At 49.4% G+C, this 16,171-nt stretch overlaps 1 protein-coding gene across 1 annotated transcript; it reads right to left on the reverse strand.

The window, feature by feature from the left end:
* Positions 1-11,963: 11,963 nt before the first annotated feature.
* On the reverse strand, positions 11,964-15,320 carry Mtfp1 (mitochondrial fission process 1). Its single transcript, XM_051165200.1, has 4 exons — positions 15,213-15,320; positions 14,402-14,529; positions 13,824-14,056; positions 11,964-12,323 (listed from the first exon to the last, which is right to left on the reverse strand). Exons 1-4 carry the CDS (start codon positions 15,277-15,279, stop codon positions 12,251-12,253), a joined length of 501 nt encoding a protein of 166 aa, XP_051021157.1. The 5' UTR covers positions 15,280-15,320; the 3' UTR covers positions 11,964-12,250.
* Positions 15,321-16,171: the final 851 nt, after the last annotated feature.

A 16,171-nucleotide genomic window follows, 5' to 3' on the forward strand; every position in this document is an offset into this window, starting at 1 on the left:
AAAGGAAGTCATATCCTACTCTCCCAGCTGCTGCTTGGCAAAGCAACAACTACATCAACAATGCCTGTTGTTTGGTGAGGATTGTCACTGTTCCAAGTGATTTACATGTTAGGCTCATGGCATACACACACACACACACACACACACACACACACACACACACACACACCCCAATACACCTTATCAAAGCCACTTTACGAATGAATAAAACCAAGCTCAGAGAGGTTAAAGTTCTCACCCAAGAGGCATATCTAGGACCCGAGGGTTTTTTGCTTGTTTGTTTTGTTTTGTTTTGTTCTTTATTTAGTCAGGAGGTGTTGTTATAAATTGTCCTAAACCCCCTCATAAGGCCCAGCTCTGACAATGGGATAAGTAGTGTGTTGAGAGTGTTTTGGATATCTCCACTCCTCGAGGGAGGCCCCTTTGTAGATGCAAATGGTAATCCCTCAAGTTGGGCAGCCCAGCTAATGGAGAGCTACAATGCTCAAGAGGATTGTTCAAGGGGCCTCACAGAAGGCTGGGGAGGCCTTGTGCTCCCATGCCCGGTGTTCTGTCCTCTGCTCACATACATGTAAGGGATGACCTATCTGATGTTCACCATAGCCCTGGGGACCTGGGACAAGGCAAGGGCTCCAGGGTCCTCAACACCTGTGCCCCACGCAGGATACACAGACCCTGGATTGAGGCCTGGCTCCTGACACAACTCTTGCCAAGAGATGATTAATTACTCCAGAGAATGAGGATGGGCCATGCTGGTGCCATGCAATGCACCATGGGAATGAGTGTGAACTGAGTGTGCAGCCTGACAACATTCATGAAGCTAGTGTTGTTCTGTGGAGGGGAGAAATGAACACACTTAAAGGCACAGACTCTCATGCCCATAAGATAGGAATTGGCTTAGGGTTTTTATTGTTGTGATGAAACGCCATGGCCAAAAGCAACTTGGGAAGAAAAGTGTTTATTTTACTCACAGTCCCACATAGCAGTTCATCATCAAAAAACCAAACCAAAACAACAACAACAAAATGGTGAGGGCAGGAAGCTGGTGCAGAAGAGATGCTTTCATTTTTTAAAAAAATTAGATTTATTTATATATTCATTTTACATCGCAATCACAGCTCCCTTCCTCCTCTCCACCTTGTCCCACCCTCTTTTCCCTTTTCCCTTCTCCTCAGAAAAGGGGAGCCCCCCCCCAATACGAACCCACTCCGGCACATCAAGTCTCACCAGGACTAAGAGCATCCTCTCCCATTGAGGCCAGACAAGGCAGCCCCATTAGGGGAAAGTCATCCAACAGCAGACAGAAGGAGCCACATCAGAGATGGCCCTGCTTCACTTGCTAGGGGACCCACACGATGACCAAACTGCCCGTCAGTTGTCAGATGCATAAGTGTGGAGGCCTAGGTCCCAGGACCACCAGCCTAGGGATGTGACCCTGCTCACAACGGGCTGGGTCCTCCTGCACTGGTCACTAATTGCAGTCAGGTATTATGAAGGCATTTTTCTCGGCTGAGGCCTCCCCCTCTCTCTGATGATGACTCTAGCTTGTGTCAAGTTGACATAAAAGTAGTCAGGGCAGGAACTGAGCTTCCAACAGCTCCAATTGGCATTGCTTTCCTCAACCTGTGGATAGTAGGATTGGGCCTGAGGCAAGGTATCCACTTGGCTTTGTGACCTTCAGGTTCCAAACAGGGCAAGACTGCCTCCTCCTCCTTCCTGAGTAAGGCGGGGAAAGTAACTGGAATCACAAGAGAGGAGAGAAAAGGTGAGGAAAAGAAAGCTGTCAGACTCTGAAAGACTAAAGGAGTGACACTGGATGGTACTTAAAAACGTATTCATTATCTAACGTTAAAGTTTAACTGGACATCTCATATTTTCTGCAAACATTTCCTTGTGCCTTGGTAATTTCACATTTACCTGCAATGTGCTTGGATCACGTTCATGCCTCCCAGATTTCCTCCACATGCACACCTTCTCAACTTCTTGTCTTCTTTTGTTTTTCTAACGTGCTGAGTCCAACTAGCGCCATTCACGTATTCAATACTCACGAATATGGGACGCCACTCACTGTAGTGTAGGCAGCCTGCCGTGGGTCACACTGTCGAAGGACATCAGCTCTTCCATAGGCCAGCAGCTGCCAGCAGCTCTTCCGCTCAATGGCAGGCCCGGTGAGCCCCGCCCTTTACATGCTGGAGTACTTACTGATCTGGTCAGTGTGGGCAACCACAGCTGCTGTGGGCTTATGAGGGTGTTGGCCTTAACATACCCAGAAGACATCACTTCCCAGCAATCTTTGCCAGTCTCTGGCTCTTATAAACTTTCTGTCCCTTCGTCTGTGCCTCGCAGTGTAGGGCATGACACAAGTGTCTCAGTTAGGCCTGAGTACTTCCAGGGTCACTGGTTCTCTGCACTTTGATCAGTTCTGAGTCTCTGTGTTAGCCACCATGTGCTGCGTAAAGCTGGTGTGGGTGAGAGTCATATGTGGGTGTAATGTTAAGAATTTAGAAGGCGCTATGATACTATATTGCTTTAGCAAAATAGTAGCAGTTGATTTCAGGACTTCTTCAGTCATGGGTTCTTGGTTTACAGTACCAGGCATGAATTGCCTTCTGCAGAATAAACCTTAATTGCAATTAAAACACTGTTGGAGCTGGGTATAGTGGTGCATGCCTTTAATCCCAGCACTCAGGAGGCAGAAGCAAGAAGATCGCTGTGAGTTCAAGGCCAGCCTGGTCTACAAAGTGAGTCCAGGACAGCCAGGGCTATACACAGAGAAACCTTGTCTCAAAAAACAAAACAAACAAAAAACACTATTGGAACTGGGCACAGGGCCGCACATCTGTGATCCCAGCACTCTGGGAGGCAGAGGCAGGCAGATCGCTATGAGTTTGAGGCCAGTCTGGTCTACAAAGTGAGTCTAGGACAGCCAGGGCTACACAGAGAAACCCTGTCTTGAAAAACCAAAACCAAAACAAAAGCAAAACAACAACAAAAACACTGTTGGTTTGGTTACTCCGATGAGATTTCTTGCCATTATTGCATCAGTGGGCGTGCCTTTCTAGGCTTGATATTTATTTGTAGATAAATATCTACGCCCAGCTCTAGGCTTGTTACTATTGCAACTTACAGCATTCACATGTGGCTAAGGTTCCTGACGGCTTTTTTGTGCCATCAGCCTGCAGAGCGCTTCCTTGCACTATGAAATCTAGCCATCAGGGCAGACGTTTTCAGGTCAGTACCAGTTTGATTTCTTCACGGTCTGTAATGAAAGTGTGTGTTGCCTTCAGCAGTGGAGCCTCATACACTCTAATAAGATCTGGGTAGGCAAGAGCTATGGCAACTGTCTTATTGTTTGGGGGATCCGTGGGCCCCACACCAACACCCTGACAAAAGGCATCTCATACGGAGGGGACTGGCTTCGGGGAGGAACGTTCAATGTAAGGTAACGCTGACAAAATCTTTTAAATACACAATATTGTTTTAGGAAGTTTGTAAAACAGTAGTTTTTATATAGCTTTTTCTTATTTTTTCATAGTTTTTTTTTTCTAATCAGCCCTCTCCCTACTGCATCCTGGTTTGTTTGTTTGTTTGTTTTTGGTTTGTTGTTGGGTTTTTTGTTTTGTTTGTTTGTTTGTTTGTTTGTTTTAGACAGAGTTTCTCTGTATAGCCTTAGCTATCCTAGACTTGCTTTATAGACTAGGCCAGTCTCGAACTCACAGCTATCTGCCAGCCTCTGCCTGCCGAGTGCTGGGATTAAAGGCGTGTACCATCACCCCTGGCCCAGCATCCTGTATTTGATCTGGCAAGCTTATAAAGAAAAATAAGAGAGAGAGAGGTGGGAGGGAGCTGGAGATATCTAGAGATCTAGAGCACTTCCTGATTTTCCAGAGAGCCTGAGCTTGGTTCCCAGTTTACAGACAAGTGACTTCAGAGTCGGGGAATCTAACGCCCTCTTCTGGTCTCCATCAGCATTACACCCACGTGCTCACACAGAAAAGTAAAGATTAAAAATAAGTAGGGATTAAAAATTAAAAGTAGGGATGAGCCACACGCCTTTAATCCCAGCACTTGGGAGGCAGAGGCAGGCAGATTGCTGTGAGTTCGAGGCCAGCCTGGTCTACTCTACAAAGCGAGTCCAGGACAGCCAAGGCTAACACAGAAAGACCCTGTCTCAACTGCTTCCCCACCCCTAAAGAATGAACTGCCGCAGCACCTACGGTTTTGGCCACGTATGACATGAGAACCTTGGAAGAAGATGGCTCAGCATCAGTAATACAAGGCTGGAGACTGGTGACCTCCTCTGTGCCCACTGAGGCCATAGAGTCAGAGGACAGAGTATGGACTCCTTGCACACCGGGAGCTGATTAAGCTGTGAGCGGTGATTTGGGGTATTTCCTTGTTCAAGCTCCTCTCCCTGCAGCTGAGCAGAGCGACACAGGCTGCGCCATGTGGGTGCTGGGGCTGTGCCACGCAGGTGCAAAGGAAATCTCAGTTCTTGCTTCCTCCTTCCCCAAGAAGCCGTTGCCAAGGAGACAACACCAAGGGGCCATGTCTGTCTCTTAACATGTAGTGCAAGAAAACATGAGAGCCACGTTAAGTGGATATGGGAAAAGACCTCTAAAGAGAGAGAGAATCTTCGATGTAAAGATTGTGGAGGAATGCTGAGTGAATGTATCAGCCATCAATAAAGCTCTGTTTAGCCAATCAGCTGGGCAGAAGGACAGGAAGTGGAAGGCGGGACTTACTGGAGGGGAGGAGAAAGTTTGATGGTTGGGGAAGGGACAGGAGTTTGACGGTTGGAGGAGGACGGTGGGGACTGGACAATGACCGGCCCAGGGGTCATAGTGGCAAGTGCCTGGAATATATGTGTTATAAGATTTAGTTTATTTAGATTACGAGTAGATTAGAATCAGTTCAGACTCTGCCAGGCAAAGTGCTGGCAGCTTTAAAGTATGTTTCAGTCTCCCTGTGTCAGTTATTTGCTCTGTAGGCCGAAGGGATACAAATTACTGTAACAGGGGCTGGAGAGATGGCTCAGAGGTTAAGAGCAGTGACTGCTCTTCCTGGGGTCCTGAGTTCAATTCCCAGCAACCACATGGTGGCTCATAACCGTCTATAATGAGATCTGGTGCGCTCTTCTGGCCTGCAGGTGTACATGTGGATAGAGCACTCACACACATAAAATATTATTTTTTTAAAAAAAAATTACTGTAACAAATGATATTGAAGGATTACTTGAGTTGGTTGTGGTGGTATATACCTGTCACCCTGTCACTTGGGAGGTGGGGACAGGACAATCAAGAGTTCATCTTTGTCTCCATGGGTAGCTTCAGGCCAGCCTAGGCTACACAAATATATCCCATGCCACATTCAGAGCACAGTTCTAAGAGACCCACCTGAAACAGATGGCACTGGACCTCATTTGTGGTCATCAAACCTGGAAACTCACAGTGCAGCCAACATCCCTTTCCTGAGAGGACCACAAAAGAGCCCCAGGGAGGGGAAGCAGAGTAGTCAGAAGAAACTTCCCAGCAGAGCCTGGGGCACCCCTGGAGCTCCTCTCCTCATCCTCTCCCACACCGCTGAGCAAGAAGTCATTGACACAACACTCAATGTCCTGTGACCATGGACTAGACCTGGGAACCAAGACTCGGGGAAGGTTAGATGACCCGTCCAAAGCCACACAGCCTATGGAAGGTCCCCCCTCCGTGCCTTTTCTGGCTGCTCCAGGCCTTTTTCTTCCCCAGCTTAAGTTTCCTGGAGAAAATTTGATTCCTTCAGAACCATTGCTTTAACAGCCTGACAGGTAGAGGAAGGGTACAATGTGTCCCCTAGACAAGTGGTTCTCAACATTCTTAAGTGTTTTGACCCTTTAATACAGCTCCTCGTGTTGTGGTGACCCCAAGCATAAAATTATTTTCATTGCTACTTCAGAACTGCAACTTTGCTACTGTGGTGAATCATGATGTAGATCTCTGTGTTTTCTTTCTTTCTTTCTTTCTTTCTTTGGTTTTTGAGACAGGGTCTCTCTGTATAGCCTTGGCTGTCCTAGACTCGCTTTGTAGACCAGGCTGGCCTTGAACTCACAGTGATCCGCCTGCCTCTGCCTCCCGAGTGCTGGGGTTAAAGGCGTGCGCCACCACGCCGACCCGGCCACCTGTGTTTTCTTAGGTGAGCCCTGCAAACTGGTCTTTCAACAACCCCGCCCCCAGGGGTCATGACCTGCAGGCTGAGAACCGCTGCTCCTGAATGTCTTTATTCCTGAGAAACAGACCACATGGCGAAGCTTTTGCCAGCACGGCATTTCCTGGAAACATTTGGTGTGTTTGTTTGTCTCTTGTTTACTTATAGCTTGAGACAGGGTCTCCCTACATAGCCCTGGCTGCCCTGAAACGCACCACATAGACTAGGTTGGCCTTGAACTCCTGAAGACACTTAAACAGTCGGTACTGCACAGTTCACTTCCTGTTCTTGGGGCGCTCAGCACGTGAGACTGTAGTGAGGATCCATCCCTGCCCCGCCCCCACCTTTCTCTCCACGTCTCAGTGCGTAGCATAGGCTGGCCTGGAGCGCACCGTTCTCCTGACTCAGCGTCTTCAGCACACAGATCACAGAGACCCCACACTGGTTCAGTACAGGGATTCACAGCACATGGTTTAATATAGTCCTCCGTGGGCGTCACTTAGTAACCCCCACGATGAGGGAGAGCGCCACAAAGCAGGAGGATTCTGTCCAGGGGAGAGGGTGGTCTTAGGGTTGAAAGATTGAGAAGGAAAGAAGTGCAGTAAGTGTGCATTCCTGGTAGGTGGCACGTCTAGGCAGGGAGGCTAGATGCGGAGGGCACATCCAGAGAACGGTGAGAGCTGGGAGAAGCAATCACATGGGCATACAGTGTGTCATGTGAGAAAGGAAACTCCGTGGGTGGCGGCTTTGAGAGTCACGGAAAGATTCAGCCACACATGATCTGGTCAGAAGAGTGTCTTTTCAGGCACTGAGCAGAAAAGGATTTCCCACACTTTTTTAAGTGTATGGACACACACACACACACACACACACACACACACACACACACACACACACACCTGGAGATCATACCAGAATTTCCTCCAGGGTTGGAGAGATGGCTCAGAGGTAAAGAGCACTACCTGCTTTTCCAAAGATCCTAAGTTCAATTCACACGGTGGCTCACAACCATCTATAATGAGATCTGATGCCCTCTTCTGGTCTGCAAGTATACATGCAGCCAAAATACTGTATACATAATAAACAAACAAACAAATATTTTTAAAAAGTCATTAAAAAATAATTTCCTGCAAATAAACTATTTCATTAGGGATGGAGGAGGACAAGGTCTTGCTATGTAGCCCAGGCTAGACCAAAAACTCACATTCCTCCTCCCTCAGCCTCTCAAGAAGTGGGGCTATAGGCCTGAGCTACCATGCCTGGATAAGGAAATGCTTACGGTGGGATCCCTCAATGCTATGATTGGCAAACCAGGTTAACCATCAGAGGGAAAATTCAATAATTTTCTCTTAAAGTGGATACCTTTCGGTACAACAGTAAAGCCCAATGATGGTGGAATTACCACCCAGCTGAATGGTTTTCCAGCCATTTCTCCTGTCATCTTTTTAGTTGTTTCAGATAATTACAAACTGCACTCTGAAGGAACCAAGACTCGGATCATTAAATACTTGTCCAAAGTCCCACAGCCTGTGTTGTCAGTTCTGTCCTGATTGAAAAGCGGTGGCATGTGTGTGGCTTCATGACCTTGGGCCTGCAATTCAAGCTTTAGGAAACAGGAACCAAAAACATTCATCTAATGCTGAGGTTTTAAAGTTGAAATGAGCCACAGCAGCAGGTCACGGAGGTATACGTAAAGTCTCTTCACTTACAAGGCCGAGACATGAGGATAGCAGATCTGAAGCCAGTCTGGGCTACAATATAAGTCCCATGCCATCCTGGACTACATGGCAGAATCCTACCAAAAGCCTTACCAAGGCATATGCTGTGGCTCTGAGGCATTTCATTAATGGACCTTCATCAATGACCAGTTTGACTGGTCAACAAGGGCATGTTGGGTCATGCTGCCCCCTAGTGGCTAACTTGAGTGTTTCCCTAAAACTACCCAGGGCTTGCCCAAGGGACCCAACTGCCAGGATGTTCTAGGACAAAAGCCATAAAGCCTGGGGCTGACTGCTCGTCCCTCCCTCCACTCTCTCCTGAAGATGCCTCCTTTGGGATGGATCTTACCCTCTTGTGCTGTACCAATTCCTTTGGAAGAGGAGCCTTCTGGGTATATTCCATGTGAGCCTCAAGTAGCCCATAGAGGCTCCCCAGAATCGAATGAGAGTCCTGCCACGAGGGAAAGTTAGGATTTCTGCAGAGGTAGAATAGCCACCAAGCTCTTCCCAGCTCCTCTGGTAAAGGAACAGCTTCTTTACCATATGGCATCTTCGGGACTAATAGGTGACTCCTGGGGCCATTTTTGGCAGCAAACACCTCAAAAGTGCTGAGAGGTGGGCGCAAGGATCTGAGGCAGACCTTAGCTCCTCTCCTTTGCTCCAACTGAAGCCACCAGTGAGGTGTGACAAAGCCTGGCCTGAGCCGTCAAGGCCTAGGTCTGACAGGGAGGTCACCTCATTATGGAAAAAAGCAACCTCTATCCAAGTCTGGATTAGCAGAGCCTTTGTGTGTGTGGGAGGATGGGGGAGATGGGGGGTGGGGAGTAAGGGGTGTCACATGACTGCTGGAAACCAAGGCAAGCTGACTGTAAAATTTTAACTTATTTTCTCCTTCTCCTTTATAGATTGGACTGGCTTTTAACTCAGAGATCCACCTGCCTCTGCCTCCTGAATGCTGGGATTAAAAGCATGCACCACCATGCCTGGCTGACATGTAACTCTTTGGGCCTCCTTACACTCAAGGAGAAAAGCCAACTGCTGCCCACTGCTGGTAAGAAACGCTGTGCTTGCTGCCTGCCTGGGGCATCTATTGTTCTAACTCTCCTAATGATGCTTCCCCAGAGTCCTCTGCAGCAGGCACAAGCAGGCCCACCTCACAGATAGGGAAACTGAGACTTTAAGTCACATGGGCTGGAACCTAGTAGTGCCACCTCTTGGTATCCATAGAGAACTGGCTTCAAGACAATATAATATCGCTGTGATCTTAAACTCTGAGGACACTCAGGTGCCTTATATAAAGTGGCATTGTGGCCGGGTGTGGTGGCACATGCCTTTAATCCCAGCACTCAGGAGGCAGAGACAGTCAAATAAATCACTGTGAGTTCGAGGCTAGCCTGGTCTACAAAGTGAGTCCAGGACAACCAGGGCTACAGAGAGAAACCCTGTCTCAAAAAAAACCAAAACAATAAATAAGTAAATAAATAAATAAAGTGGCATTGTGATGATTTGAGCCTGAGGTGTCCCCCACAGGCTCCCTCTGTGGAATGAGAAGTCTCTCACACTCCCACAGCCTCCCCTGCCATGACAGGCTAAAGCCCTGTGGAACATGAGCCAAGTAAACCCGTCTTGTCTTAAGTTGTTTCTGTCAGGTGTCATGGCCACACCAATGCAGAAGCATCTAACCCAGGCGTGACACGGTCATGTGGCCAACACAGCCACCATCATCTCTTGATTACTGATCACACTAAATACAAAGCAATTGCTACATAAATATTCTTTTGGAGGAGGGGCTGTTTGAAATGGTTTCTCTGTGTAGACTTGGTTGTCCTAAAACTGAAGCCACAGTACAGTCTTAAGGCCGAGTTTCCAGAAGCAATTATCTCAGATCTGGCCACTGGTGGATCTCAGGACAATTTATGGCACCTCCACAACTGAAAATGCTTTTAGCCACCGAGCCATCTCCGCAGCCCATATGGAGTATTTGTATCTCTCAGTAGCAGCCTTGCTGATGGCTTCTATGCAGCAGTTGCCTATAGTCAGTTGCAATCTAGGTATTAAGTGGAAGATTCCAGAAACAATCGGTTGGTACGTTTTGAATAGCTATTACTAAAGTATGTGGTTACAACTGGTCTATCTTACTATTGCCTTTGTAGTTGGTAGCACAGAGACTCTCCTCAGAGCCAAACTGTCACCGTCTTCAAGCGTTCAGTGGTGTCCACTTACAAAAGATCATCACAGCTGGGCTTTGCCAACTTGACACTTTTTCATAGGACAGTGTCCAGCCACTCCTCTCAGTCTGCTCTAATGGCATGGGGCCTCAGGGAAGGGACTAGGAGGATCTAGGTGAGGAAGGACTTGGGTGGGGACTTCATCACGCATGCTGGGTGCAGGCCTTCCCGGGTTGCTGTTTTAGGGTCACCCACGCTCCTGTCTGCAATTCCTCCTGCAGACTCTGTAAACCGAATGAGCTCACGGGCTCTCCAGGGTCAACCCAGGTGGAAACAAACCTGGATGTTATCCTGTCGCTTGATGCTGCCTAGTCCCCACCCTCAAGGGTGGCTTTCAGGACATACACGCTGTGGTCAGTCCCTTCCTGTCCCTAACTTGTAGATTAAACTTGGTCACAGACGTGTACATGCCAGATGAGACACAGCCTAGAGGGTCTGACAGCATCTCTGGTGTGAGGCGTCCTTGAAAGAAATAGCTTCTGGCGGTCACCTATGTAGCGCGATGCTGTCCCAGTTGTGTTAAAGGCTTCCCTTGGGTGGCTTTAAAGATGACATGATGGGGGCATTTTCACTATAGAGATGAACAAGTCTTCCTATCCTAGCGGCTCTGGCCCTCCCACTAACCCAGGAGGAGGGTAGATGGCACGACTCTCCTTTCCAGATCTAAATTCTAAGGATCAGAGAAGGCAAGTCACCTAGCAGAGGCCTCACAGCATGGTTATAAGACTCAGACATGCGCTGTTCGTCCACCCACTTCCTTTACATTTTTATAGCCAAATGAAAGGCCACATTTTTATTATCCGTTCATGTTGGTGGGCTGGTTCCACTCCCTAGCTATGGTAAATAGAGTGGCAGTGAACATGGGTGTGCAAGTGTCTCTGTGTGAGTATAAACAGTTCTTTGGGTATAAGCCCAGGAATGGTATGGCTGGGTCATATAGTCACTCTATTTTTAATTTTTTGTGGAGCCTCCATACTGACTTCCATAATGGCCGCACTAGTTTACATTTCACCAGCTGGGTTCCTCTTCCTCTATGTCTTCCCCAAGACTTTCCAACCACTCCTCATAAGCTGTGACCCACCCCCACCCCGCCTCAGCTCTTGAAGCCCCCCCATCACGTAGACAATACCACCCCACCCACAACACCAAACACCCTCCCGTTGTCCCCCACCTAAACCTTCATTTCAGACTCATTTTTTCTTTTCTTTGGGTCTGATACTCTTCTTAAACAGGCTTGAGACACTCCCCCCCTGCCTGCCCCCCCCCCCCCCCCACTTCCTGCAGAGCCAGGGAACCAGCCCACTTCTCCCTCAGTTTACCTGTCCCAGAGGAAGCCGCACCGGAGTGGTCGCATGAAGAAAAGTAGATACCATTTTTGAAGGGTTTATTGGGCTAGCACTTAGTTTGTGATTGTCCTGCCTCCCAGCCAGGCCCCAGCAGCTCCCGTGACAGGAAGGGGCTGGCCAGAGGCTCTGTCCTGAGTGTCCCAAATGCTGTACCCACGTGTCTTCCCCCTAAGGCAATCAGCCACAAAGTGACTCAGAGCAGTTGGAGGCCTGGTCCTCACTGTCTTGTGATCTTAGTGAGTGTTCCTTGCCCTCTCTGGGCCTTACTATCCCTGTGCTGCGTGGGAGGATACGTCTTCTCCATCACAAGATAGGTCCAGAGGCAGAGAGGCGCTGAGCTGGCTGCGCTTACAGAGGAACCAGGTTCAGTTCTCAGGGCCCACATGGTGGCTCACAACTATCCCTGACTTCAGTTCAGGGGATGGGGGGTGGGGGGTGGGGAGGGGGAGTCTAACGACCTCTTTTAACCTCCAAGGGTGGTGAACATACATCATACATGCAGGTAAGACACTTATACACCTAAAATAAATACTTAAAAAAAAAAAAAAGATTTCAAAAAGATGGGCCCAGGTAGCGTCCATTCCCACTCAGTACAACCATGGCCACTGAGGCAGACAGGGTTGGGTCCCACCTCTGGGACACACTGTAGGCCTTTGTCTCTAAGCTCCCATCAGTTTGAACCCACTCAGATGTCAGTGCCATGGACCCCCAAACAACCATGCATCTACGTTCTCTGATGTGAGTGGGCCACACATGGGCAAGGCACAGGACAGGGTCAAGAAGAGCTGGGCTTCCCCACCGCCGGGTAGAGCTTGCGCAGGCTGGAGTCCAGGAGGAAGTCTACTGACCTACAGGGAGAAGACCCGGTGAACAGGAAGCTAAGGAAGGGGATGCAGGGAACACACTGGACTAGGGGGAAAGACCCCTAGATCCAGGGTCCCAACAGCAACCACGTGGAGAACCATTTATCCTTCTCCTCCCAGCTGGGCTACTTAGGAAGTCAAACTAATCACCCAAGAATAACAGCCACTTTCCTTTTCTTTCTACAGTTGGGGAAACTGAGGCACAGTGGGTAGAGGACTCACTGTGAGGCTCAAGGTAAGTTATGCTCCCACACACACGCGTGGAACCCCTCCTCATACTCTGTGTTGGTCTGTTTTGATAGATACCTACCTCTAGTTCATATATACATATATATATATATATTTTAATTTATTTCTATAGCCGGGCAGTGGTGGCTCATGCCTTTAATCCCAGCACTCAATAGGCAGAGGCAGGCAGATCTCTGAGTGCGAGGCCAACCTCAAACAGTCTACAGAGTGAGTTTCAGGATAGCCAACACTACACAGAGAAACCCCATCATGGGGGGAAAATCTGTATTTTTTAATGCATATGAGTGTTCTATTTGCATATGCACCTGCACGCAAGAGGAAGGCATCAGACCCCATTAAAGATGGTTGTGAGCCATTACCACCCGGGAATTGAACTCAAGTGCTGGGAATTGATCTCAGGACCTCTGTGCTTTTTATCCACTGAGCCATCTCTCCAGCCTGGTCCTACCTCTAGTTCTAGGAGCAAGCACATGACACAGGGTTGGCCAATCAGAAGGCTCAGACATGGGCACCTTGTCTGAATGGACCAATGAGAATCTGGCTTGGGATTTTTGCTATCATTATGAAGAAGGTTTGATGGGGCTCAAGATGTCAGGAGGGACAGGGTGCTGTGAGTCACTAGAGGACGTGGCAGGGGAGAGAATGGAGCCAGCAAGGAGAGTTGAGTGGATCGGGGAGAAAAGCTGGAGGAAGGGATGAGTCGTGACAGCATCACTCGGATACCTGGTCCAGACACGCTTGAAAACACTCTCCTGACAGTTTGTTTTGTTTTTGTTTTTTGAGACATGGTTTCTCTGTATAGCCCTGCCTGTCCTGAACTCACTCTGTAGACCAGGCTGGCCTCGAACTCACAGAGATCGACCTGCCTCTGCCTCCTGAGTGCTGGGATTAAAGCGGCGCACCACCACCTCCCAGCTTCTCTCCCAAGACTTTTATTCTTTACCTACCTAACAGACTGAGTTCGACCCGCACCACTCTCACCTCCCTCAAGCCCACTACTCCACGGCACCTGTTCCTGGCCGCCTCCGGCCATTTCACAACAGGACTCTTTCATTCTGGGAACTTACTTGTCCTTTGTCTGGTACCTTCCCGGCCCTCGACTTCCTCCTCTGCCAAATCGTATGACAAGAGCTCAGATACCCTCTCTGTGCCCACCCTGCAGTCACATGCCCACAGCTCTCACAGCCTAACTCCACCTGCAGAACGGTTGGTCCCTGAGGCCTGGAAGGCACCTACCTGTCGATGGGGTGGACGATGACCGGGATGGCCAGCAGCCCAAGCGTGGTAGTGGTCCATTTTCGGACAGTCAGGGGCCAGCGGGTCATATTACCCAGGGCATACAGAGAGGCAGCACACAGACGGTTGATAGTAAAGCCTGGGATGGCTACAGAGGCCAGAGACTGCCAGACAAAGGTGTCTATCACAGCCAGGGTCACTCTGGTGCTGCGGCCTGCTTCGGGGCTTGGCACCTGGTAGGTATAGAGACATTTATTTAACCCGGCTGGGGCAGAGGCAGGAAGCCTATAGCCAGAAGCAGGTGGGTGGACCAGGAAGGAGGAAGGGGCAAGAGGAAATAGCCGGGCAGAAGGAAGCTGGGAGGGGGACTATGGTACACTCAGGGTTGGGGGTGCCCCGCCTACACCCAGGAGAGGTACTAACTGTCACCTCCATCCCATGTGGGTTGAGCGGGTAAACGATCCTACAAACAGAATTCCCTTATGGATTGCACTTCGAGGCGCTAAAGGGGACAGGGCTGTCCCGCATGCACACTGACCCACACCAGGATGGGGTTGGAGGGGTTAATTAACACTCACCTCGTCTGCCTTCTTGCCTTTGTCTATGGCATCCGCCAGCACATAGGAGCTGGACACACCATAGCTCAACCACACCACAGCAGTAGGCACCAGGGATCGGAAAGCCTCTCCCACCTCATTGGCATAGCCTGGAGGGAAAAGGTATATAATTCTCTGGCCCGTGGGGGCTGTTCCACAAGGGGGCGCTACACAGAGAGCGGCTACAAAATGCTAACCCGCTAAACTGCGGTGAGACAGGGACCTCTCAAGCCAAGTGACTTTACCTTTTGGGTTCTAGGCCGTGGGACTGACACCGACAATGAAATTCATGGCTCATTGATCAAACTCCCCAGCCGTGGTTCTGGGGACCTGCACCAATGAGTCGACGGAGAGCCCGCGAAAGACTGAGCGTGAGCCCAACTGACAGGTATCAAGCGCCAGGCCTTTCAAGGTCTTATCTCTCAGCCTGCTCTTACAATCAGCACCCGGCAAGAGTGTTCAGCCCTTTTTGCAGAAGAGGAAACTGAGGCTTAGGAAGAGCCAGAGAACGGCGAGCTGCGATAGAAGCCCAGATCCTCTGATCCCACGGCTAGTGCTACAGCCATGGCAGAGAGCAACCCACTGGGCTTATGCCTCCAACAGAGCCCCCACGATCAGAGCTAAACCCAGAGTGTTGTGTGACCTTGGACAAGTCCTTAGCCTTCTCCTGAGCCCAATCTCCAGCCCAAGCCGAATAAGAACTAAGCCTCTCTCTTCAGACTCCAGATCACATCCCAAGACCGCTGTTTTCCCAAAGTGGTGGGGTCGCTGCGTCAGTCACTCCCAGGCTCACCCAGGTAGCGCACCCATGTGTCCCGGTAGAGGTCGCGCTCGGCGCTCTGCCGCTGCTGCTCCGACATGACTGACTTCCCTGCACGGTCCGAATCACTGCAAGTTACAGCGTCACCGACACCTCCGTCTTCACCGACACTCAGCTAACGCCAGGCAAGGGCCCGCCAGAAGTCCGAGGCTGAAGGTCGGGTTATCGCCAATGCAGGGAGTGTCTGAAAATTGCCTTGTACACCCAAGCCCCTCTCCCAGGCTTGGATTTTGCAGACAGATGGTCGTGTTTTCTCTAAGCAGTTATTGCAAATTTCTCCCAGGCTTGATTAGCTTTGGAGGTAAAGAGGTCAGGGTTCCGGTCGGAGGATGGTATCTTCTTAGGTGTGCGACTCCTAGGGAAATGTGTTTGTTTGTTTGTTTGTTTTTTGAGCTTTGGTTCGTGTGTAAATTGGAGACATGCCAGCATTCACTACCTTGGACAGTCACAAGGGACTAATTAGTTATTACAGTCACCCTGTATCCCGTCCATTCAGGTTTGCTTCCTTAAGCTCTTGCGCTAGCATCGGGTCCTATTTTACCGTAGTGAAATAGAGACAAAAAAGGTCAATCTCCTGACTCACATAGCCGTTAAGCGAAGAAGGGAAATGAGCAAAATAAAAAGAAGGAAGTTGGGGGAGTTAGTTATTAAAGACGAACCTTTCCCTCTCCACTCTGGGATATCAGAGAGGCAATGCTATGGCCGCTGCAGACAAATCCTTCTTGGGCGCTTAATAGATGTTCGCCACCTCCTCCCCAAATCCCAGTGCCCAAGTCTGTAAAACCAAAAGGATGGGACTGGAGAGGACTCGAGTTCCATTCCCAGCACCTACATAGGTGGTCGCAGCCACCTGTAACTCCACCTCCAGGGTGTCTGACACTCTGGCCTCTACATTATATTACAGAATGTAAATAAAAATTGTCTTAAATTTT

Source organism: Acomys russatus, chromosome 22 (assembly GCF_903995435.1).
Source record: "Acomys russatus chromosome 22, mAcoRus1.1, whole genome shotgun sequence".
Lineage (NCBI taxonomy): Eukaryota > Metazoa > Chordata > Mammalia > Rodentia > Muridae > Acomys > Acomys russatus.

Excerpts from the sequence above, each read along its gene's own strand:
- Mtfp1 (XM_051165200.1), bottom strand. The coding sequence starts at position 15,279 with ATGTCGGAGCAGCAGCGGCAGAGCGCCGAGCGCGACCTCTACCGGGAC. Across the intron at positions 14,530-15,212 it reads CACATGGGTGCGCTACCTGG|GCTATGCCAATGAGGTGGGA; the intron begins GTGAGCCTGGGA and ends TTTTCCCTCCAG. Across the intron at positions 12,324-13,823 it reads ATCGTCCACCCCATCGACAG|GTCAGTAGACTTCCTCCTGG; the intron begins GTAGGTGCCTTC and ends TTCTCCCTGTAG.